General features: G+C 38.2%; 1 protein-coding gene across 1 annotated transcript in view; it reads left to right on the top strand.

Moving 5' to 3' along the window:
* The first annotated feature begins 201 nt into the window (after positions 1 to 201).
* Positions 202 to 26,997, top strand: part of LOC115419185 (solute carrier family 41 member 1-like) — a 43,350-nt gene continuing 16,554 nt past the window's right edge. The window contains 5 exon segments of the mRNA XM_030133830.1: positions 202 to 516; positions 2,904 to 4,062; positions 13,718 to 13,745; positions 13,748 to 13,824; positions 24,474 to 24,545. Coding sequence (XP_029989690.1) covers positions 3,577 to 4,062; positions 13,718 to 13,745; positions 13,748 to 13,824; positions 24,474 to 24,545 — 663 coding nt within the window. The 5' untranslated portion in view covers positions 202 to 516; positions 2,904 to 3,576.

Genomic DNA, 26,997 nt, shown 5'->3' with positions numbered 1-26,997 from the left:
CGCACGGGTACAAACTTCCACACACACGGGACGGAGGAGGAGGAGATGGGGCGGGGGGAGGTTACGACGTGCCTGTGCGCAATGGAGACGGAGGAGGTGGGAGGGAGGAGGGTGGATGTGTGTGGTGCCAGTGGGAGGGGGGAGGGCCGTATCGTCAGCTCAGAGCGTGGAGGGAGGGCCCGCCTTGTGGCTTCCTGGCCCCCTGCACCGGACGGGTGTATTATAGATGCGCATCCAAGCAGCCGGGCGGCGGGGGCCACTGGACGGGTGCAATGTGACGGGGGTCGGGGAGAGACTGGGACGCAGCCTTTAACCACGCGGGAGGGTTGGGTTAACCATTAACAACCATTAACTATTGGGGGGCAGCTGTGCGGAGCCGGTACCGTACATAAGGCGTGCGCACCGGCGTCCACGCCTCAGCCTGAGCGCGTTACCAGGAGGCGGTGGATACACGGAGTTCCTCTGCTGGACTCTGGAACGATCATCACTCCTCTCCGGAAAGCTGACACTGAAAAGGTAACCACCGCCGAGGAGCGTTTTACTCTGACAACCTGTGGGACATTTTTAATTTCATTTAAGAGAAATTAAAAAAGAGCGCATGTAAGAGTCGCGCGTCTGACGGAATGTGGCACTTTGACGATTCACGCAGACAAAAAAAAAAAAAAACAAAAAAAAACGGCTAGATTTGTGTGCGCATGATGGAGATAAGATAAAGAGCGGGATATTACAGTGCGTTTGCGATCATTTTCATGTGTTTCTACTCGTGGAGATAGCGGCAGTGACACGGGCTCCAGCCGGGCAGTTGGAACACTGAGCCCTCTGCCCTGGTTTAAATGAGCAGTAGAATAGAAAAGGAGGGCTCGTCTATTCAGTCCTGACCAGGGGAGCACTAATTTACGCCTTTGCTATGTTGAGTTCGGGTGGTATTGGTCCTGACTACTAAGCAGAGGATTGTTTCAGCGGGGAAAGCCAAAGTCTGTGTGCGGATGTCGCAACATGCGGGCGGAGGAAAGATGCGTCAAGGCAGACAGGGTAAAGAATGAGACCCTGAGGATGGATTTCAAAGTAAAAGCTCGGAGGGATTTGGAACTTTAGAGAAGGTTTTTGTGCACAGTTAGGTTTCCACATAAGTTTTTTTATATTTGATCTTGTAGCAATGAACAGAATATCTGATTTAGATTATCTGACTTTAATCAAGTTTACATTGTAGTGTGTAAATGGAATGAATGAATTGATGTGTATAGAAAAATACTGTATAAATCCATTATTATTATTTACTATTATGTTGCTAGTCTTTGCTTCCTGAATCAGTCCACTTATGACCAACCTCCTAATTTCAGAATGACACAATGAAATAAGGGCAATTTCACCATTACTGGCATTTATGGTCCTATTCAAAGAGTGACGATTCCATATTTGATGCATAAAATCATTTATTATCACATAAATAGTCGCAGAAAAAATTATTAGGCTATCAAAAGTAATCAAAAGCAATGGTTATGCAATCAAGTACTAACTCCTGTGTGTATCATGTGACTAAAACAGACAGAAAAGAAAACATGGAATGTCTAAAAGCACTGTTTGACATTACATTGCCATAGATATTAAAGTGATTTTGGTTATTATTAAGAAAAACATGGAAAATGGATCGATATCAGCTCTTAAATTAAACTCTTATGAGCTATTTTTGTTGTTATCATTATATTTGTCTAAACAGATATACCTTTAGTTGGACCAGACATTAAAATGAACAAGAAATTGAAGAAAACAAGGGGTGGTCTAATAATTTTTTCCACAACTGTATTTTACCACACATACATATACCTACATATTTTGTGTATCTGTAAATATGTGATTTTGTTCCATTTTTTAATAGTTTGCTCAGATATGTTTTCACTTCTGAATATGTTCTGTATATGCTCTACATATTTTCTTTTGTATTTGTTTTATCGAGATGTCAGTCTATTTCTGGTCATGCAAATCGAGGCCAGAGTCTTAAAAACCAGTTTGTCTACTGTAAAAGAGAAAAGGAAAAACATATCTCAAGTTATGATCAGTATTTGCTGTTGCTGTTCTACTTCTGTAAGCTGAGAAGACTAAAGTTAACGTCTACACTGGAACAGAACTGGTGAATATCCCAGTAACAGGCTTCAGTATTTATATTTTGAAGGGGTCTAACAGGACTTGTTGGGATCATGTTGCGCTGGTCTTGACAGTGGTGTGACTCTGCTTCTAGAGGATGTGCAGCACCTCTGTTAATAGTAGAAATAGGACTATTTTTAGCTGCAGGGAGGAAATCTGGCGCTTGATCAAACTGTTTTTATCTCACAGTTGATTCCTCCTTCTTCCCCTCTGCCATAATGTGAGTGGGGAAAAAACTTGTTGCATGGCTTGAGTTGTTTCAGAAGTTTATCCAGAACATTTTAGGACCTTAATGTGCTTTTATAAAACCTGAAGCAAAGCATATAAGTGTGTAGAAGTGAGTGGAAGTTGGAATAATACTTTTATCATTATAATGATAATAATGATGCCATATTAATAGTTTTAAATCACAATATAATCGTTATTTGTCCTTGTCACAGTGACACATGACCTTTTTTTCCTTCAGATATTTTTTTCCTATCTATCCTGGCTGTTGTATATTATATTATCATATCTCTAAAAATACTTTTAAAGCGATAGGTGCCTTCATTGTAAAATTTTAGCAACTGAGATTTAAAGCAGTAGGACCCAAATCTTGTCAAAAGTTATATAATTCCAGGTTATGTAATGCTGTTTATGTATAGGTCATTATCTCAGATTTATACGCTTAGAAAAGGCCTCGGTTTGTTCGGCGTTGCTGTTTGGAAATCTACTTTATGTTACATTATGACTGATAATTAATGATTTTGTTCTTTTCCTAGGTGACGGCCCCATCTGATTGAAGAGGTACTTTTCCGCAGCTTCGTAATTCAATCCTCATACTGCAGGCCTTTAAATATCACTTCTGAAAACCTCCCAGCCACGTGCTGTAAGGTGAGACATTCCCGGGCCGGTACACCGACCAGTCAGTCATGACCGGTGGACTGAGAGCATGACCAGTCTCAGCAGCAATCTGGCCCCTTCAGACCTGATGTCTTTTTCCTTTAAGTGAACTTTAAAGGGCTGTTAACAAGTGACTGGAGCAGCAGGAGGAGGGGGTTTCTGTGGTGAGTCCCCCCCAGCTGATTGTTTTCACTTCTTTGTTTTGTACGAGTATGCTTTCTTCTTTTTTTTGCCGGCCTAACCTGAGCACCTTGCAGTGAATGGAGAACATACTGGTTCTGCTCCCGAAGCACCGACAGGAACACGGGCTCTGCAGACCCACGGCTGCATGTGCCTCACTGCAGGTTTTTTCCTACAGAGCTGTTTTCTCCTTCTTTAATAGTGACCACCACTCCTTGTAAGCCTTTTTAATGGGATAAATCAATTGGACTGATCAGGTTCAAAACCAGATCAGGTGGCCAGTTCTGTTCTAACGTCCCCAAAACTGTCCAAACAGGCCAAGGCAATCTGACCTTTTCTTGTTAAACCAACTGTGTTCCAAAAGGCTTCCGCATGGTACTTTGGTCGAAAGAACAAGACAAACTCCCCGACATCGACATGTCCTCTGGGGCCATTGAGATGAAGAAGGAGGGAGGCCCTCTGACACCGGCCTTCCTCAACTCCAACTGCTCCGTCCACCCGGTGATCCTCACCAACGGCCCCGAAGAGATGGGACCAGAGACCGGGGGTGAGTTCGAGCTGAAAGAAGTCACATCCTTCTCAGAGAGGGCCAGTGAGACCGGGGAGGATGAAGACAGGTCAGAGATCGTGGTGGCCATGGACTGCCGGGCCAATGCCAAAGGTCAGAGGGAGGAGGACGCTCTCCTGGAGAACGCCAGCCAGAGCAACGAGAGTGATGACACCAGCACTGACCAGAGCCCAGAACCACCAGCGCCCCTCAAGGAGACGTCCTTCTCCATCGGCCTGCAGGTGGTCTTCCCTTTCCTGCTGGCCGGGTTCGGGACAGTGGCAGCCGGAATGGTGTTGGACATTGTCCAGGTGAGCGACTCTGAAACTTAATAAGCAGTTTTTGCTCTTTTTTTGCAAACTAAGAGATGATACAAATCTGGAACAGAGCCCAATGCACTTTGAAAGTATTATTAAAAGAGCATGAACCTAAAAACAGAGGAACATGAGAAAGAAGTTATGAGAAGTAGACTGTTTGTACATACTTTGTCTCATATCTATTGAAACCTTCATCCCTTTTAAGGAACACTTACATTAAGTGAAAGTTCCCTGATGTTTTGCTTAGGATTAGAAGAGAATTATAATGTAATAGACTTTATTTGCATGTAATAAACTTTGCATTTTAATGGAATTCATTTGAAAGGCAACCTCTTCTAGTTTCTGTGTTTGCTAAAACACACCTAAATGTAACCCTCCCCTATCCCAAACAGTCAATGGGTCACTGGTGACTTAATGGATATTAAAGGTTTTTAATCAACCCTTGTTGCAGGTTAAAATATTCGAGTTTTATAATTGTGCAAACCATAGACACATATAATCTTAATGTCTTAATAATCTGAACCAAAAATACATTTCATATTAGCACATAAGAACAAGTAATTAACATCGTCATGCAAAGTTATTGCTTCTTTAATGTCACATTACATAAAGAGTGTAGAGTTCTTTGCAGAAACATACAATGGGATTTTATTCTGGAATCTGGCAGATAGAAGTTAAATTTTTATTTTCTCATGATGTAGACAATTTGAACACGAGCAGTTGTATTTCTCAGCAGAGCAGCAGAGCTTCAGGCATCTCATTATCCCTGAGTCACTCTCAGATAGTCAGGCCCTTGAAGCATTTTAATGAACTGGTTTCCTGAACCCTGTTCATCTCAGCATGTGTCTGTCATTGTTTCTGATGGCATGTTTTTGGGGTTGGGCAGAAGGTGTAGCTGTCAGACACAAAAGTGGGATTTACGTACCTTTTGTCTAGTGCCTACCTGTCCACAGGACTGGCACATACCTGTACACAGTTTCATCTGAAATGTGACATACCCTGATGTAACAGGGGGAATTAAATTGTTTAATCTGGTGAAGGCTGTCTCCAGGGAAACGGTCAACTTGGCTTAAAAAAAGAGACTATAACTCATCTAGTAACTGCTCTCTCCACCTCTTCTTACTGTCTGAAGTGTGTATGGCCTTGTGTGGTTTATACTGTGTTTGCGCGGTGTAGAAATGCAGGCTGAGGCCAAGCTGACAGGTCATATATTTCTTTAAAGTCAGCTTGTGATGGAGATAAAGCTGGAGGTGTCAGGCTGCCAGGAGACCAGTCCGGGCACATTGTGTACACTCATACTGATGCCAACATGGTGGACCCTAGTAACTCAGCACAGAGAGACTTAGAAAAGAGGCAGATGAATAAGGGAAAGTGTACTTTCTTTGAGCACCTGGAATTGACGCACAGTATGCTTCAGTAAAGTCAAAGTGAAAACAAAATAAAATGTGGTGTCAGAGCCTCCATTACCGTGTGGTTAGGTATCCTCACTAATCCAGGAATGCAGAGGTTTGAGGTCAAAAAGTTTTCATGCTGCCTCAACTTAGGCACCATGCTGCTCGGGTCTCTCCAATTTCCAAAACACTCAGTACACCATTCCTTTAGAGGTGATGCTGAGAACAATGAGACCTCGAAGGTACAGTGTCTCGTCTTTCCTTTCCACAACACCGAAGGCAAACCTCAAAGAAAAGCTGGCAGTGATTTGTCAAATGAGGCTTGATGGTCAGTCTAAAACGGCCGTTCTAGCAAGTTTGGCTTAGCATCTAGCAGGTTCTCTCACTGCTTAATTCCCCCTTCATGACACAGTGAAACGCTAACTCAGCTAATCCCCCCCGTCCTTGCAGGAAGGTAATTGTCTAACTGTCTCACACTCTCTCACCCTCTCCCTTTCGTTTGGTTAGACTGCACCAGTTCATTTGCTAAAAGTAAGCTAGAAAACTTTAATATGCTCTGGAGCCTTTAGTTAATGTGTCTGCCTGGCCAGAGTTTAGACGTTGTGGCTTGGATGGCTGCATGACTTGGCTTTTTGCATCACTCTCTAAAAGACATTTTTTTTTGTTTTTTTTTCTGAAATGTGACCTCTTTAACATTGGTCACTTGACTATCTACAGCACACACACACACACACACTCACTGAGTGTCTGGCCTTATTCCCACACGAGGTTGGCCCAGAAAGGACGGTCCAGGCTGGTATGGAGGAGTGAATCGTCTGCATAGTTCTGCTCAGCGACTTGGCAGCAGAATGACCTAAAACCGTCAGTCTTCAGCTAACAGGCCAGAAACTTAGGACTCTGAGGGTGATCAGCTTACTTGAACTAAAGGTTAGACATAGTTTGTAAAGGTCATGCAGTGCTTTCACGGGAATATCCGCCATTAACGACTGCGCTTCAGTTACAAGACACAAGGCAGTTTTTCTCCTGATGCTAAAAGTTGGTCATAAGTCTAGCCGTCTGTCCTGTGCTGTGGTGTCTGCAGACGTAAAACCCCAAAATATGGCAAACAAGTGGGTCAGAGATTCAGCCTCAAAAACAAACACTCTAAAAATACAGACACCGGTAAACAGGAAATCGTAGTCAACACAAAGGTTTCACACCAGCCAAGCCCACGCTGCCCACTAGACACCATTTATGTCTGACCACATCCACTTGCTCGGCTTCAACTCAAGCGCCACTGTGAAACCAAAGCGTGGGCTTATTCCCTCAAACTCAGTCATCATTTCAACTGCCGGCTTTCAGTTGTTTTCCCCAGTGCCAAAATGTATTTTCAACACCAGCTTCTACTTTTGATATTTTCTCATCGTTTGTCGTGGTTGAGGAATAGCGTGAAATCTCTTTCTCATGTTTTAAGATCTGCATCGGAGATACAATGACAGAAAAATGGTTTAACAACTCTTTTTTTCTTACACCTCCACAAATACCTGCTGATATATTGCATAATATTTGCTTATGCACACTATGTCCTTGTGAAAATTAGCCTAAGGCACAAATCCTTGCTTTGCTGTGGAACAATATTGGGTCTAAAATTGGAAGATGTGATGTTTTGTCTTTCAAATCTTATTACAGAATATTAACTGGTTGGTTGTTTGGTTTATTGGATGCAGTGTCAGAGTCAGAATGAATCAGACAAAGACTTTCTGATCTGGAACCCTGATGAAATTAGGGAATGACTTTCTTACTTTATCTTTGAAATATGCATAAATGGCAGCCGAGATCAGAGGACATTCTCTTGTCTGTTATACCGTCTAAAATTTGATGTCCCCATTGATCTTTTTTCTGATTCCTCTGATCGTCTTCTCTTTTCCAGACCTTTCCTGAAAGCTAGCCTGCCATTTCTGTAGGCCTCATATGTTATTCCCCAGCCAATCATTAACAACATGTCAGCTCAATTAACATCAATCACCACCTGGCTGAACATCCTATCAACATGGTTAGGATGTGAGTGATAGAGATTGAAAGCTGACAGGTTGAAGGCGTTTGGGTTCCTCTAAACCCTGGCTAATCTTTTACTATGTCTGGAGTCTTGAGGAATTTTTGCAGGGTTGCTGGTTGTTCAAATAATTTACCATCATTCCACTTTTATTTAGAACTGAAATGCCAACAGCGTATTGGGTTTCTTTTAGACACAGCTTTACGCTTGTATGTGAGTGTCAGTAAATGTCACATGTTTGAATCATGTTTGTCTTTTAGTTTTGACTCATTTCACACATGACGAATTACAAATTACAGCCTCCAAGGCGCAGTAGCACATAACATCGCACCAAAACTGTCCCTGTTCCAGCGTCAATGAAATGAACTTACGCCACCTTATGTCATTTGCGTGATGCTGCCAAAAGTTGCATTGACATTGCATGCCATAAGCACTCAGCCTCCCACTCAGTACAGCAAGTACAGTGATCGCAAATAAAATGGGGCCATGTTACTCAACTGGGCAACCTGACCCTTGTGGGGCTTGCATACCAGAACTCCTATAGGTCTGTACACAGAGGTACTGGGGTTGACCAGTAGAGTTCCTAGAACTGAGGAGGTGGCCATGGGAAGGGAGGGCTTATTTGGCTCCGAGCCAGTCCTCCATGGAGACAACAACATATATCACCACAGGGGAGGCAAAGAGGCAGATAGGGGAGTGAGACAGAAGTAGAGAGCGAGGGAGTAAGCTTGAAAACATGCGGCAGTGAAAGAAGAGAGGAGTGCTCACAGAGGTGCTCACAAGGCTGCTTGGTTGGCAGAAGGCAGCGAGCCAAGCCGAGGGGCTGACCGATTCAAAGGAGCTCTACATGGCCTGATGACAGCGAGGGGACAGACAGAAGGGCTTTAACCCATAGCGCCGTCTGAGAGCCACACCTACCGACAGAAAACACGCCGTCCTGCCCTTATCAGTCTTGTACATCTGGATGCACAGTGGGAGCATCACAGTCAAACAGAAACGAGAGCCTGCTAGTTTGAGAAATGCAGGCCAGCAGTGTGTGTAGCCTCAGCGTCCGTCAGCTACTCCTCTGTTGTCCTCCCCTCTCTATTTTCTCCTCTCCTTCTCTTTTCTTTTCTGTGTCAGCCTCTGTGAATATTGATTCAGCTCTGGGCAGACTGGACTGTAAGTGCTGTGGGCCTGTGGGACCGGCTCCAAAGATAAGCACTTTTACTGGAGAAAGATCGATGGCCTCAGTCTCAGCAATAGCCTTGTTTCTGGCCACAGTAGACCGCAAACCTGCTATCACTGCATGAACTCTAATGGAGGCACAGCAGGGAGAGGCTCTTCAACTCCACGACAAACCCAGGGACGTACATAGATCAGCAGTCAGGGAGAAGGTTATCAAGGGTCAACCCTAGTACCACCAAAAAATACATTTCATTTAACTTCAGTGACTATATTCTCAGATTGTGACACGCTGTTTCCTAAGAAAGCAGATCGCAGATACAAGTTGTCCAAGGTTCAAGGTGACTTTATTAATGCCCGTAGGTAGAGTTGTTCTGCAGTCTGGAGAGGGCATCTCAAACACAAAAAACATTAAAACCACAGGACATTGCGCCCCAGCATTCCTGTTCTAGGGAGTTTAGTTCTTAATTTTGTATTGTAAAAATTACATCTTTGATATTGCTGAGAAGACCAACCATCCGTATTTGTATTGTCAGTGGAGTCACGGAAGTATCACTGCGAAATTCAATTGTAATTTTCAGATGAATGGTGAAGTGTTATGTGAATATGTGAACCATGGAAACTACCAATAAAAATAGCATTGAATAATATAAAATAAAACCACATGACATGCACAGGAGACAGATGTAAAACAGCACAGACAAAAGACATGGACAGGTACTCCCAGTAGCTCCCTGATCATGATTAAAACAGACTACAAATAAATATGTAAAAAAAAACAGACTAAAATAAATAAAAGTCATCAGATATCACTAAAAATGCCAATATAAAACCTGTAAAAAGCATGATAAAAACATCATGATTATAATGATATAATACCATTGAATTTATCCCATCAACTCTTGACGACTTTGTAACCGATTACTGTATGTCAGTCCTTTTAGACGTAACACAAACCACGTGAGAGGGTTTAATGTTTGACTTAAAAGGGGTATGTACTGTCATAAAATTGTAATGACTGTAATTATTTTGTTTATTTAACAACAGAAATGTGTGTCTTAGTCGTCAGAGCTAATATTTGTACAGCGATTCAACAAAAGTAACTGGATACACAGACGACCACTGATGCTTAACATGCTACCTGCCTTGCTAGCTGCGGAAAAAAAAAAAAAAATCCATATAAACATGTGACATGCACTCATAAGATGGATAAAGATGTAGGCTGTGTAAACTGACATGAATATCTCTAAGCTAAGTGCTCTGAACAAAAGCTATTTCACCTAAAATGTCACCTGAGACCAAGTGAACAGAAAAGAAACATGAACGACTCTTTGACTTTTTGACTGTGATGCCGGTTGTTAAGGGTTCCCATGTCAAATTACAAAAGCTACATCTACGCCCAGCTCATGCACTCGTCACATTGTCTTTTGATTTTTTTCCCACAGGTGTAGCAGCATAGCTAGCTTGTAGGCAAATACAGGGGGGTGCATCAGCATTTAGCACTGGGCATGGAGCCATACCTTATTTAATATGTGTTGGTCTAATTTAGAGACGTTGACAAGTAGGTCGAATTACACAACAAAAATTTACAGTTTGGAGTCATGTTATGTCATGTTGTGCACTGTACATTCATGTTACATAATGTTTGATGTCTGACCCATTTTTACATCTGACAGCAGTGAAATGCCATAAATTACAGTTACATTTAGCCAACTTTTGCACAGGTTAAATGCAAATTCTCATACGCTGAAGCAGGATTGAATCTGACTGAATGTTTAAGGGTTTTTAGGTTTCAGCTTAAACATCTATTTAAGTCATTGTGTTAATTTATATGTCTGAGGTAAAAAATGGACATTATATTGATTGCTATTGGCTGTTTTTCTCCAAAGACAAACTATCTGAAGCATTATGTTGGAATTGATTGACCACTCATTTGTTAACATCAGAGAGCATAGTCATGCATTTTAATATTTGATTTTGAGGGGAATTTTTAGTTTCTTGAACCAGGTCAAATGTGAGCTGGACAAGACTCTGGAGGTCAGAACAGTATGTCAGGGTTAATACAATAATATAACGAAGGGCATATTAAAGAAATGTGCTTTAGTAATATTATTGTTATCATAGATAATATGTGCATTACACGCTTTTCAATACATAACTACAGGAAGCTTAGGTTTCATTTTAGCAAGAGGTTGATTTTTTTAAGACCAACATAATTATATATACCCTCAACAAAAATATAAACACACCACTTTTGTTTTTGCTCCCATTTGTCATGAGCTGAACTCAAAGATCTAAAACTTTTTCTGTGTACACACAAGGTTTATTTCTCTCAAATATTGTTCACAAATCTGTCTAAATTTGTGTTAGTGAACACTTCTTCTTTGCTGAGATAATCCACCTCACAGGTGTGGCATATCAAGATGCTGATTAGACAGCAGGATTATTGCACAGGTGTGCCTTAGGCTGGCCACAATAAAAGGCCACTCCAAAATGGGCAGTTTTGTCACACAGCACAATACCACAGATGTCACAAGTTTTGAGGGAATATGCAATTGGCATGCTGACTTCAGGAATCTCCACCAGAGCTTCTGCCTGTGAATTGAATGTTCATTTCTCTACCATAAGCCATCTCCAAAGCTGTTTCAGAGAATTCATGAAGAAGACTGTGTGAGGAAAATGGTGGTCACACCAAATACTGACTGGTTTTCTGACCCCCCTGGACCACCCAATACAGTAAAAGTGCACATTTTAGAGTGGCCTTTTATTGTGGCCAGCCTAAGTCACACCTGTGCAATAATCCTGCTGTCTAATCAGCATCTTGATATGCCACACCTGTGAGGTGGATGGATTATCTCAGCAAAGGACAAAGGAGAAGTGCTCACTAACACAGATTTAGACAAATTTATGAACAATATTTGAGAGAAATATGCCTTTTGTGTACATAGAAAAAGTTTTAGATCTTTGAGTTCAGCTCATGAAAAATGGGAGCAAAAACAAAAGTGGTGCGTTTATATTTTTGTTCAGTGTATATTCTAACATACTGTTGGGTTATGATTATTGTTTTATATATATTAAAACATAATTACATAGAATTATGATAGTAAACATTTTGGAGCAGGGAAAACCTGATCACTGGTTAATCATCCAATATCATCCCAAAAGAAAGTCTGGAACTGACTATTTCAGTTTATTAAAAACAAATTGACTCTTGAAATGAATGATAAGTCAAAATAATGAATAGGTAAATGAATCTGAATCATTTAAACCAATCAAATTCAATCAGTTAATAAATTAATGTGAGAATTACTATCAAAATAACTAAAAAGGAGTGATTTTTATTTGTTTAGTTTAGTAATATTTACTCTTGAAATCAGTATTTCCAATAAAAAACCTAATATTAACCATAGATTAAAGACCCTAAAGGCCTAGATTTGTTTTTGTGGCGACTTACAAATGAATTTTCCTCAGTGTTTAACCTTTCCTAAAGATTTATCACCATGCATTTTTCAATGAAATAATGTATTCTCCTATGTTTCATTTAATAAATGTGTAGATTACTATAGAAGCTCAGAGTAAATTCAAAGGTTATTATATCAGAAGAACACAGAAGACTGTAGAAAAGGGGACTTTTTCAGCAAAATGTGTCATTAACTGAAAATAAAAACATGTCTACAACACATCTGATGCTGCTGAAAAACTGAGAAACTACATTTTGCCTGAATGATTTCAATGTAATGACAGAAGAAGTTCTTCGAAAGGGATTAAACATTTTAGATCAGTAGATGCTTTTGGTTTAAAGGGCTCACATTTCTCTAAACCCACTTTATTAGTCTGTGGTTCATTTATTTGTGTATTTGGACCCAAATAGTTCATACAGTTTGAATTTGAACCCTCCAGCTGCTGCAAAACTATCTTTAGATTCATATTGGTTAAAATCGAGTGGATTTCTACAACCTGTTTTAATTCCTCCTTAATTTGTTACATTTTATAACTAGTTATGTCACGACATTTGCACATATAAGGTCCAGACTTTACAAACATTTCTTTGAGTACGACATAATTGTTTGTCAGCAGCAGCGGTTGTAGTCCAGACTGAAAATATGTCCAAACTTTGAGTCGATTTCCTAAAATGTTCAGTTGTTGGTTGAACAGGACAGAGCAGCACAGCCACCAACCTGGAGGGGGCGGGGCCTGAAGTATCTCATGTACATTTAAAGGGCCAGCGCTCCAAACCACCTTTCTGGTGTCATTACTCAGAAATAGGGTTGAAGATGGACCTGTGGAGTTGAATGAATGAAGAATTCAGACCCAAGTAGAGTTTACAGAGACCACAGGGAAATGTTTTAAAATGCATAATTCCATTTATTAAAAAAAACGCAAAATATCACTCCTTTAAGATAAAAATGTATCTGGATTCAACCTGAGAACACCTGGTAATTTTCTTTTTTGACATAAAGTTTTGTTTTTAAAAAAAATATCATCTGTCTGTAAGTAGCTTTGGCTGGACCTCTAATCTGGCAGAGTTAATATGAAAAATAAATAAATCAATCACATCACAGGGAAATGTTTTAAAATGCATAATTCCATTTAAAAAACCAAAATGTCACTCCTTTAAGGATTAACATAGTAGAGCAAACCGGTCAGTCAGTCTTTCTCTAGTTTTATCTGCAATGGATGAGAGTTGTTGGGTAAAGGTGGAACAGTGGAATCACAAGGGGAAATAAAACAATAGAGGACACAAACAGAATGATAAATCATTGCAGTCCCAGTGACCGTGTTCCCCTTAAAGAAGAGCTGATATGATACATTGTGTAAAGGTCTGTAGAGACACACCAGCCGCTCCATCATACAGGTCTGGTTTCACTACTGGATCAATATTAACATACAAGGTCACAGAAACCTGGACCGACTCGGATCCCCTCTAAGAATAAATTCCATGTATGTCGGCAGCACTGCACCATGTTACTGTGAATCTGATCTGAATCTTATGTCTCTCGTTTCAGCATGGAGGCGTGTTCATTACAAATACGTTATTTATATTTCACATGTGTCGTTTCAGCACTGGACGGTGTTTACTGAGGTGACGGAGGTTTTATCCTGGTTCCAGCGCTACTGGGGCTCAAGGGCAACCTGGAGATGACGCTGGCCTCCAGACTCTCCACAGCGGTAAGAAATCTGTGTATGTTTGAGATGTTTTCACCTCAGCAGTTGTGCAATCAAGCAAACCTCATTTGGCAACATCTAAGAGTCTCAGAACAATTAAAACCTGTTCCTGGGGTCAGAGGTCAGATTGACAATGGTGACACAGGTTTAACAAAACTGATAACAACATTCCTTTGTTAACATTTGGGTCTTTCCATTAAACTGGGTTTATTTTGGCTTTTTAGACCCAATAATAAAAGAGAAATTTAGACGCATTCCCCCCCAGGATGTACCTAATGACGACCTCAGATATTTTTCTTTTTTTTTTTAATCTTTTTTATTGGATTTTTTGTACACACATAGCAATATCTGACATGTACAATGTTTCCAGGTGTTCTAGTTGAAAGGTAATAGGCATTTGTCTTATATAATGTATATTGAGAACAGCAGTTTCAATCAAAACCTGAACGGCTTCTATGAACAAACCATAATTAACCATTATCCCTTCCCACCCACCATTAAGAGAAAAAACAAAATAAAACAAAACACAAAAAAACAAACAAAAAAAAAAACACATGACCACTGCTGGATTTACAATAAAATAAATGAAATTAAAATAGGTGACCTCAGATAAATTAAAAAAAAATTTTACTCTTGTTCTGAGCCATCCCCTAATTAATAAGTTTGTAATCAAATATTGGGGCCAAAAATAGGACCCAAATTGGGACGTGAAAAGCTACCTAGGTGTCAGTGCATTTGATCGGAAAACATTGCTTGAAATGGTCTTGTATAGTGCTATTAATAAAGACACTGTGTTAAATGTGTCGATCCTAGTGGTTTTTCTAAACCAGACATGCGGGTTTTTCATGAATTTCAGTCTCATTCAAGGTTGTTGGTATGTAATAACTCCAACAATCATTCATGGGCATGCAGCATGAACGTCAGTTGCAGAGATATTAGTCACAGACAAATAAAAATGCAACGCTAGGGGATTGAAACATGGTTCAGACTGGCTCAACACAATACCTATGAGGCCTGTTGGACATTATTTATGTGAATGTAAGGTTTAAAATTTGAGTAGACACCTTTAAAATGTCTTAGAAAGTCATAAATTCAGCCTCATCAAACCTGCAGATTTGCTGTTTTTGTATTTAGCATGTTTTTTGTGTATTTTAGTGTCATTTTAGTGTGTTTTTGCATATTTTCTTATATATTTTCACATATTTCTGTTTATTTTAGCATATTTTGTACAAATGTTACAATACTTTTTGTACATTTTAGTGCATTTTTTTGTTTTTTAATGTATTTTTTGTGCATGTTGGTATGTAATAAGTCCAACATTCATTAATGGGCTTGCAACGTGAACATCAGTTGCATAGATATTAGTCATAAACAAATAGAAATGTAACGTTAGTGGATTGAAACATGGCTGAGACTGGCTCAACCCTATAACTACTTCACCACTCACTTATCCTCAACCGCCTCCATGTGTCTCCCCCTACTCCCCCCTTCTCCCCCTCTCCCCCAGTCCCTATCTCTATCGCTCTCTCTTTTTCCCCTTCTCTACTCTCTCTCTTTAACCCCAACTGGTCAAGGCAGACGGCCATCCTCCAGGAGTCTGGGTCTGCTCGAGGTTTCTGCCTGTTAAAGGGAAGTTTTTCCTCGCCACTGTCACCAGTCACAAGTGTTTGCTCCTGGAGGATTCTGTTGGGTTTCTGTAGAATTGACTTAGAGTCTGGTTTTGACCAACTCTATATATAAAATGTCAAGAGATAACTTTCTTGTGATCTGGCGCTATATAAATAAAATTTGATTGATTGAGTGATTTAATTGGTTTTCCCCTGTAAGTCGCTTTGGAAAAAAGCGTCTGCCAAATGCGTAAACATAAACATAAACATAAACTATGAGGCCTGTTGGACATTATTTATGTAATGTTACGTCTAAAATTTGACTGGACACCCTGGAAAATGTCTTAAAAATTCATAAATTCAGCCTCCTCAAACTTCCAGAAATGCTGTTTTTGTATTGAGCATATTTTTTGTGTATTTTTGTGTCATTTTAGTGTATTTTTGCATATTTTCTTATATATTTTCACATATTTATGTGCATTTTAGCATATTTTGTATGTATTTTTCCATACTTTTTGTACATTTTAGTGCATTTTTTTTTAATGTACTTTTTGTGCATGTTGGTATATAATAGGTCAAACAATCATTCATGGGCAGCTTGTCTTTAAAGTTAAAATTCAGCCTCATCAAACCTGCAGATATGCTTTTTTTGTATTTAGCATATTTTTGTGTATTTTAGTGTCATTTTTAAAATATATTTTAGCATATTTTCATCTATTTTAGCATATTTTGTACGTATTTACCATACTTTTTGTACATTTTAGTGCTTTTTTTAAAAACATTTTTTAACGTATTTCTTGTGCATGTTGGTATATAATAACTCCCACAATCATTCATGGGCATGCAGCGTGAATGTCAGTTGCAGAAATAGTAGTCATAGACAAATAGAAATGTAACGTTATTATTGCATTAAACACCGCTTTAGTCTGTTAACATTACTATGTTAAATCTTATAGGTCCTTTCATGTAGTGCTAAATTCCCAGCTTAGTGCATTAACTGTACCATGGTTGCTCGTAGCCTGAAGGTCAATGACCTAACGGCGCGGTTAGCCTGAGGTTAGCATCACTTACAGGTATGAAAGCATTAGAGCATTAGTCCAGTATTCATCTTAAGCGCACCAATCCTCAAATTCTTTCCACTGGCCTGAGGGAAACAGGTGACAAAGCTGATTAGCATTGCTTGTAGCGGCCCACCCAGCGTGAAAATTCGAGTTTTAAGTCATTCACACTTGGAAAAAAAATGCCTTTTGGACTTAAAGTGACATTTTCCAAGGATTTTCCAGGCATTAATGTTGGACGTAGGCCATTTATGACATAGTTGTATTACATATCTGTAGGAATTCAATCCATACATGTAATTTTCTAGCACGTTATCGTGTACAAAAGTCAGAAACTATTATTATGTGTTAAATTATTTGGTTAATTCACATTTGCACATGCACAACTGGTAATGTCAGACAGTCTTTAAGTAAGTTTTAACCTGTAAAGACCCAGGGTTACTTTTCCGGCAGTTCCCAAATGAATTTTTCTCTCTATTTAACCTTTCTTAATTGATTTATCACTATTTATTCTAATTTTGTCCTCTGTATTTTGTGTTTATTCAGTAAAAATCAGGTATTTTCCCGTATTTAATTCACTGATCATTTAGATGTTCATAAAAGCTCAGATTAAAAGTTAATTGTCATAATATCAGAAACAGAGAAAAATTAAGAAAACGTGACTTTTTCAGCAAAATATATCTTTAATTGAACATGAACCCAGTGTGTCCATCCACTGTCATTGATCCAGCTCCATGGGTTTTAGTGGTGAATCAATGTTGTAGAAGATGATGTTGTTACCACAACGGTAACTACGGAGTCTCTGAATGTCCAAATGGGTCATATCTGATGACCATGAAAAGATGACAAACTGTATTTTACACCAATTATTTACATGGATTGGTAGAATTAATGGATCAGAAGTTATTAAACGTTTTATATTGGTAGATGATTTTGGTTGCCAGTGGTTGTTTGGGTCTTTATGGGTTAAATTATTATGCTGATCATAGTTTTCGTATATAATCATACTCTTTATATAACTTTAGATATGCTGTTTAAGTCAAACAAGAGCAGAAATGTTGACGGTAACTAATTGTGGGTAAAGATTAAACTTCTCTCACTATTAATTCAGTGAGCAGTTGGAAAGTGAATTCAACAATGTTTGTGTTTCCCTCTTGGTTTCATTCTTTGGTCAATAATTGTTGCTGTTTGGTTACCGTATCAACCGTTGTATTGAAGTCGGGCTTTTTCTAAATCTCTGTTCACAGTTTATTTAGCATCAGTTAAACAGAAATCATGGAGACGCTCAGTTCACATGGAAAATTTGACGTCACATTCACTTAACTGTCTTTTGAATTGAATTATTTTCCATCGCGACTAAAATTCACATGGTCCCAGAAGAGCTCCGGTCAGTCCGCACACTTTTTCATTTCACTGTAGCATCAAACAATTCTCACATCCATCATGTCAAACTAGGCCAGAGTCTGATTCTTGTCCTGAGACATGACTGTTAGCGCTCTGTTGGCTGACCCCAGCAGGACCACGTTTCTTTCCACGCCGCTACTAATTATGAGCAGATTAAGACCACTGTAAGTTTCCTAATGCGCTTATTACTGAAAAAATAATGTAATCCCTAGTACTGGCTGGCTGTGAGAGTTCTCACTTCACATGACCATTTTTCCTTTTTGATTTTTTTTTTTTTTTTTCACATTTTTTGTCTGTTTAGATCAGTGGCTTCAAACCTTTTTTGGCTCGTGACCCCATTTTAACATCACACACTTGTGGCAACCCCAGACGCTTTTTTATTTTGCTAAAATTAATTTGTTTTTGATCATGTAATAGTTTGCTATACTATGTTGCAAATAAACATTAATTTTAGACCACATTTAGGCTATATAATGTATATTATTATTAGGGGTGTAAGAAAATATCGGTTCTGCAATATATCGTGATATTTCATTTCACAATACTGTATCGATATTTAAAAGTACTGTATTGATATTTTTAGGTATTTATTCAAATGCAGATATTGTGGAGGTTCATTTTTGTTTTTTGTTTTTCTTTTTTGTTTAGATTTTATTTATTATTATTTAACACTCTTTTATTAAATAATGTTAGTTCCTTTGTTGGGATTGAACTCAAATACTGTTCTGATGTTAGTTGTGAACTAATAGAATATGAACATTTGAACAGGATCTTAAACTGTAATGTCTGTAAAACAGAATATCAGTTTGAACAGAGGAACACTTTGTGATATAACATTGGATCCTTCTGGGATCAAATAAAAATGTGTTTAGTATTTGTGCAGATTTCTGGTGTAATTAAATTCTTCAAGGAAATAATCATTAAAAAAATAATAATAATAATAAAGAAAAAATTGCCTTTTCCACAGTATCATGATATATCGTGATATATTGTATCGTGATCCTAGTATTGTGATTTGTATCGTATCGCCAGATTCTTGCCAATACACAGCCCTAGTTATTATGGACAGAGGCAGTAAATCTAGGTGTAGATTACTGCACAAAGTTAGAATTGGATTTTCCTTGGTCAGGGTATGTACAGTCAGTCCAGCTGTGATTTACAAGGAGAACAATTAATACTGAACAAACAAGAACTGAAACTATGAATTATGAAAGAGCTGCAGCATCTGAAACTGACCACAATGAATATTTTTTTTGTTTATTTATTTATTTCGAACATTATTTCGAGCATTAAAACCAAACAACAAAAGGATTTTATAAGCGATAGTCAAACATTCAAAAAGGAGCGGGATGAAGTTTAATTTGTAACCTCCCGCCCCCTTACCCCATCCTTTCACCTACCCTAAATTCCTGTCAGATCCTATAATTAACTCAAAAATCCTACACATCTCAGACTAAATTCTGACTAAGCACAAAACACAAAATTGCTATACTTATCAAGAATAGACTCTGTCCATTTTGCAGCAGCATTTCACATTAAAGTAAACTCTGTCCTTTTTGTAGCAGTAATAGTGCACGCATCAAAAACAAAAATAAACTCTGTCCATTTCATAACAATAATACACACATTAAAAAATAATGAACAGTGAAATCAACGAACATTTGACAGATAAACAGTTCCACAGTGCTTCAGTTTCAGCTTCACAGTTTGTCATGTCTTTATGTATTGGGATTGTCTCTGTCAACTCACCGTATATTTTTTTAGTAGTAAGTTTTTTTTAATTTATTCATTTATTTTTTGTCAATTACTAGAAATTTCAGGTAACCCCATTTGAATTCCAGGCGACCCCACATCACTTATGGGTTAAGTGCTTGCAATTATAACTCTTTGATGTGATTTATTTTTAATATTAACTCTGCCAGGTTAGATGTCAAGCTAACCCTAAAAAGTGCTTGAAAAGTACTTGAATTTGACCTTGAAAAATGTGTGTGAACCCTGAAAAAGCAACTTTACCCTCATTTTATGTGTGTTAGACCTTTCACGTTTTGCACATAAGTATCTTCAGGTTTCAGTCTTTTTTTTTTTTTTTTTTTAAATAAAACTCTACAATAAATAGATGCATGTGGTTCTCAGTGTGTTTCAGCTTCTCGTCTGTCTTATATCACCCATGATTCTTTTACAACATCCATCCTGGTTCATCTCCGTAATGATCCAAACGCCACTAATCCTACCGCCCACATGCCAACACACACACACACACACACACACACACATGCACACACACTCACACACACAGACACCCAAATCTGGGGACTTGGCATCGTCATCGCACATCATCACATAACACCAGGCGATGTTTCTGTGAATTTCTGCGCGTCATCTCTAAACTGACTGAGCAGGTTTGTCCGCGATGTGTTATTTTTTCAAAGCCGCTCAGACATTACGGTATAAAATCATCCTTTTGTGAACTGTTTGGTGATTCTCTGGGTCCATTATCAGTCTTACAAAGCCCTCATTTCTTTGCACAGATGTTTGACTTCACCTTATCTGTCTGTTATTAAGCGTCTTATCAGTATTCGTGGCAGTCTGGCCCTTAACCGTTGTCACTGTGTCCTGGTTGTGACTGTCACAGCAGGAGGAAGTGTAGGCGCTCGATTGTGAAGGTTAAGGAGGTGCTTTTATTTGAGCTACAATGACGTACAGCCCTGCACACATGATCATCATATCAGGTCGATTTGGGAGTTTTGGGCCGACTCGATGCCAGGTTTATCCGTCCAGAGGGCACGGAGCCAGATTATGACATGTTTGAGCAGAATACACACACACACAATCACACATACTGAAAAAACAGCGGACTATTAAGACGGTAATGCTTCAAATCTGAAATGTTCTTCACCAGTAGACGTGTACCTTTAGAGGATAATTATAATTACATAACAAGTGGTGCCAGGCACAACAAACCCTGCCCTTCGCACATATTTCGCCCATTATAAGTAAATGGGTAGATTTTAAAAATTCATAATAAAATTTGAACTTTGACCTACTTTTCCCCAAAATGTAATGAGATCCATTCTAGGTCACTGGCAATATATGAAGTTAATTTGGTATGAATTCCACCAATAGTTTTGCTGCTACAGACATGTGAAATTTCACCCATTATAAGTACATGGGAGAAAAAAAAAAATCATAAAAAATTGTAACTTTGACCTACTTTTCCCAAAATGTAATCACATCTTTTCTGGGTCACTGGCAATCTATAAACCAAATTTGGTTTGAATTTAACCTATAGTTTTGCTGCTACAGACATTTGAAATTTCACCCATTATAAGTAAATGGGGGAAAAAATGATTTAAAAAATTCATAGAAAATTTGAACTTTGACCTACTTTTCCCAAAATGTAATCAGATCTATTCTAGGTCACTGGCAATCTATAAAGTCAATTTGGTGTGAATTCAGTCAATAGTGTTGCTGCTACAGATATTTGACATTTTGCCCATTGTAAGTAAATGGGAGAAAAAAAAAAAAAAATCATAAAAAATTGTAACTTTGACCTACTTGTCCCAAAATGTAATGACATCTATTCTGCATCACTGGCAATCTAGAACCCAAATTCAGTATGAATTCAACCAATGGTTTTGCTGCTAGAGACGTTTGAAATTTCACCCATTATAAGTAAATGGGGAAAAAAAAAAGATTTTAAAAATTCATAAAAAGAATTGTAACTTTAACCTACTTTTCCCAAAATGTAATCAGAAGTATTCTGGGTCACTGGCAATATATAAACCAAATTTGGTATGAATTCAACCAATAGTTTTGCTGCTACAGACATTTGACATTTTGCCCATTGTAAGTAAATGGGAGGGGAAAAAAAATCATAAAAAATTGTAACTTTGACCTACTTTTCCCAAAATGTAATGACATCTATTCTGCATCACTGGCAATCTATAACCCAAATTTAGTATGAATTCAACCAACAGTTTTGCTGCTACAGACATTTGAAATTTCACCCATTAGAAGTAAATGGGGAAAAAAAAAGATTTTTGAAATTCATAAAAAAAAATTGTAACTTTGACCTACTTTTCCCAAAATGTAATCAGATGTATTCTGGGTCACTGGTAATATATAAACCAAATTTGGGATGAATTCAACCAATAGTTTTGCTGCTAAAGTGTTAACAAACAAACCAAATCAAAAACAATAGCCCTTGCCTCCTCTTCAGGGGGCGGGGTAATAATAAACTTATACTATACAGACTATTATGTCCTCCTGAGACCCAGGAAAGTAAAAGTTTTGGTGTTTTTACAATAAGTATTTGCCTTGATTTGAAACCCCATAGGGCATACTGTTTTTTTTTTATCAAGGCCTTTTTATTTTTAATTTTCAAATGTACAAGAGACATCCAACTTGAACATGAAACTGTTGTATCCAGTTCCTATCCACCTAATTTTGTGGTCCATCTTTAATTTTTTCCTCCATGAATTTAATCTCAGGACAAATATGACACTTTGACATCTACCGTGTCTGATTTTGATTGACATGTCTGTTGTAGTTATTAGGATCCACTAACAAGACTGTAACATGATTTGTTATGTAACCCTGTAGGGAGTTTACTGTTGTACCACATCAGTAAGCTGGTGCTTAGCATTAGCTGACCTCTGACCCCTCAATCTCTCATAGTTCTGCCCATTTTGCCCAAATATAGTCACTTCTGGCTCCAAAAAGACAAGATTGAAACTGCTGAATCACAATCTAATGCCTTGAAAACGACAGCTGACAAACCAGTGGGTGACGACGTGTCCAGTCTATGAGCTTTTATCAACTCATATACACATTTTTTTGGTATGAGGTATAATTTCCAACATTATCCTGCAGGTTAGCTTGTTTTTTTCAGTTTTTCCTCAAGTAAAGGAGCTTAGATCAAACTTCTAGCCAAACATTTCTGGGAAAAGTATTAATTAAACAGCATCATTTTTTAACCCTTGTGTGGTGTTCAGATTTTTGTTATTCAGCCATTGTTCGTGGGTATGTTAGACCTGCTGCGTCTGTTGGTTTTTAATTCAACATAATCAAACAATTTAACGTTAAAATACTCAACAGATGTTTACTTCATCCCAATTACAAGCAACATAAAAATCATATATATTTAATATTTGCCTTTTGCCTTTGTTAGATCACAATATGAGTTGAAGTGCTGCTCATTTTTAGTTGTTTTTTTTTTTTTTATAAAATGTAATATAATCAAGATATGACAGGGAAAAATTAATTAAAAAATAACTACTCATCATTTTTCTTTTAATAAAAAATGAAAACGAGTTCCACAGACCAAAACACCATACAAGGGTTAAATATTAACATCCTAGGGTTAAAATGCAACTAAATTCTGTGTCTGCTTGTCTTTGTTTTCACTTTGATTGTAAAGAAATAACATTCTTGATTCACATACTTATGTTTTTTATTTTACTATAAGATATGAGCTATTGTGCAAACATAATATACTACCTCAGTATATTACATAAACCAGTCCTGTGGTGTCATTATAATTCAAATTTTACAGACTGTTTTTATGTTTGTTTGTTTACTGTTTGTAAAGTTATCAATAAACTTAAATAGATAATCTTCGCATATGCTGCAAGGAAAAATATTTTCATGTCTTGGATCAATGACAAACCTCCCACTAAAACAACTTGGCATAAAATTCTTCTGGAATGCGTTCCTATGGAATATTTGACCTGTTTACTTCACTCCTCAAAGGGACAGTTTATGAAAATTTGGACTCCATACTTTCGTTTCACTAACTCATCAGTCACTTCTGTGCTTTCAGACGTTATCAGTGACTGAGAATCTTTGGTGCCTGTTCACAGTTAGATCACTATTGATCTCACCTGGCACGGCTTGATTGTCTGATCTTTGTTTTATCCTCACTATAAGTCCATACTGTGGACTATTTGCTTTATCTTGGTTTAGCCTACTCTTTTTTTTTCTTACTCTGCTTATCTTCCAACAGCTTCGTATTTTATTTTCATATAGACCAGGTGTTGTGCTGAGCCATTTGTTGTTGTAAAAATGTAATAAAATCTAATAAAAATAATTGGGGGAAAAAAATTTTGAATAAATAGAAGTTTAAAAAAAAAGAACTAATTTCTGTAAAACTCCATTATATTTTAAAGCCATAAAGATGTGGATATTCTCATACAACTCGTATGTATTTCGATGTGTCCAGATGTTTCTCTTCCCTCTGCATATGTAAATGTGAGGGGACACAGAGGAAGAGGAGATCCTCTGTTTGTGTCCTCTCACTGTGGATGAGCATCAGGATCATAGCTCCGGATAAACAGTGGCCTAGTGTAGCCACAGCCACTCCACTCTCCAGACCCTAAGTGTGTGTGTGTGTGTGCGTGCATTAAAGAGGGAAGATGAGATAAGTGGTGTCGGCCGCAGGGTGGGGGATCACAGATCAGAAGGCCTTTGTCCACGGAGAACTGACATCGTATTGTTCTGATGGGACAACAAACAACACACAGACACACACACACACACGCCTATACATAATCTGTTGACCTAATGTGTTCTTGTCTCTTTTCAGGCTAATATTGGCCAGATGGACACGGCTAAGGACATGTGGAAGATGATAATGGGGAACTTGGCCCTCATTCAGGTAAAACAATCACAAGAGGAAACGTCTACATGCACTTAACAAACTAGGCTACAGGGAGAAATCAGGTTAAAGCAACACAATCGGATCAGTCTTTACACCGATTCAGTTGTGAGGAGTAGGATTTATGTCTACTTTTGAGATGGGACAGTCCTTAGAACAAGAAGGTCAAACTCATTTTAGTTCAGGGGACACAAACAGCACAATTTGATCTCAACTGGGCCGTATCAGCAAAATAATAAAAGTTAAAAAAAAAAGTAAAATTATGTCGTGGAATTGTTTACATCTACTAAGTATCCTTTTAAAAAAAAAGGTGAATAACATGAACAACCACAAACAAGCTGAAATTTCTACATTCTTTTTTCTATTATGCTTCAGCTTTTCATTTAAGCATGTGAATTACAATTTACAGATTACAGTGGAACTACAAAAGCACAAAATATTTAATAAAAAGTGTAATATTGTCAAAATTGCACTCAATATTTGTTCAGGTTTCTTAAATTTGTAGCTTGTAAATGTGAATATTTTCATTTAATTGAACTTTTTTTACGCAACCTTTTTAGAACAACCGCCCCTTAATGTCATCATGAGCCCCCCCGACTCCCGAAATTCTGTTTGTGAGCGGGGTGGTGGTGGAATGGACATTATATCGCTCCGTAGGTAAAGCCCCCCTTACCTCATCATTATCCTCCTTGTCACCCACCATCCAAATTGCCGGGGGGGGGGGGGGGGGGGCAGTAAGTAACTATCGAGATGGAAGACCTTGGGGGGGTGCACTACATTTGCCATTGCTGGTTGTTGATAAGCGCCAGCAAAAGCAGCGCTGGAAACAAACTTTCCTCTGATATGGATATTTATACACTGTGAGGAATAACACCGACTAACATTTGTGCCTCAAACGCCCCCCCAACGTTGACCCAATGTCCCCTGGGGGACAGTACCGCTCCCACTGAGAAACACGGACATAAAAGAAGGAGAAAAATTTGGATTTTTCATTATTTATAGGTTATTATGGTCAAATTTTACTGGTCTAATACACCTAAAATCATATTGATCTGTATGTAGAACCTGAACTAAAATGATTTTAACATCCTTGATTGTTAATATCTTCAATGTAACTTTTGCATTTCACCAATCGGGCCCTTTGGCGCACGGGCCATATGTTTGACACCCATGCTATAGGCAAAAATCAGGTTAAAGCTACAAATCTGATGGTCTTTATCGATTCAGTTCTGAGGTTAGTCCTAAACAGTGGGTGATGAGTCAGATTTATGTGTACTTTTCAGTGATGAGTCACAGTCCATATGATGATCGGCGTCTTTTGGTTTCGCTGTTATATCAGAGCCTGGATCTTATTGCACTGATCGAAGGTTTATGCGATCAAATAATCAGGTTTCTCCAGCAGAAATGTCATTAGGCAGTTTTCTTTTACAGCAAACCAGGTTTTCTCATTTACATGGCCGTTCAGTTACTGTGTAAACCTGGGGGCGGTCATGTTTTATACGTCATTGCAGTGAATCTACAGTAAACACAGCATCTGAACATTAGCTCTGATGAGAATCCACCGAAACGCTTCAGCTCCATCCACAAAGCCTTGGTTATGCCCCTATAATCTGGTGTCTTTTTATAAAGTCAGGGTTAGGATGGGCCACCTCTGCTGATGGTTTGTCATTTTAAGTGGGTTTGGGATTATGTAATATTTGGTGAGTCCATAGTTCCTGGAACACTTTCAGCCGGCGCTGGCTGGATATTTAGGGTCAGCCTGCACTCACGCCAGGTCACAACGGTAGCTCCTTTTACAGGGTTGTGTTTGAGCTTCTGCTTGTTTTAATCCTGTGTGCAGATGAATTCTCTGTTTGGGGAAAAAATAAAGGCATCATGGTTGTTCATGTACAAAATGTAGTCATGTCAATACAGTAAAAACCCACAGGAGATTCACATCATTGTTTTTGCATCAGAAATATTAATAGATAGAATATTAAACACATGGATTAAAATGAACAAATACAGATGTCAAAGTCATTTTAGTCACATACAGCCCAATATGACCTGAAGTGGGCCAGACCAGTAAAATAATAGCATAATAACCAATAAATGAGGATAACTCCAAACTTTTGTCTTTGTTTCAGTGCAAAAAAAGTTAAATTAAATCATGAAAATGTTTAAATTATATATAAAAAAGTGTGAATAACCTGAACATCCATGAACAACTTGAAATAGCTTCAGAAAAATAAGTGCAATTAAACAATATTAAGGTACAAAACATTTAGTAATAGGTAATCATTTGGAGTTTGAATTTGTCATTATTTATAGGTTCTTTTACTATTATTAGGTTCCATGTATTTACTTGTAACAGAAGAAGACTAAAACAAAAATGCATGTATTAAACTTACATCAGGGGTGTCAGAATTCATATACAGCCCAATATGATCTCAACCGGTAAAACAGTAACACA

This window comes from Sphaeramia orbicularis, chromosome 5, assembly GCF_902148855.1.
Source record: "Sphaeramia orbicularis chromosome 5, fSphaOr1.1, whole genome shotgun sequence".
In the NCBI taxonomy this organism is placed as follows: Eukaryota; Metazoa; Chordata; class Actinopteri; order Kurtiformes; family Apogonidae; genus Sphaeramia; species Sphaeramia orbicularis.
This window is presented reverse-complemented; position numbering and strand designations above follow the sequence as displayed.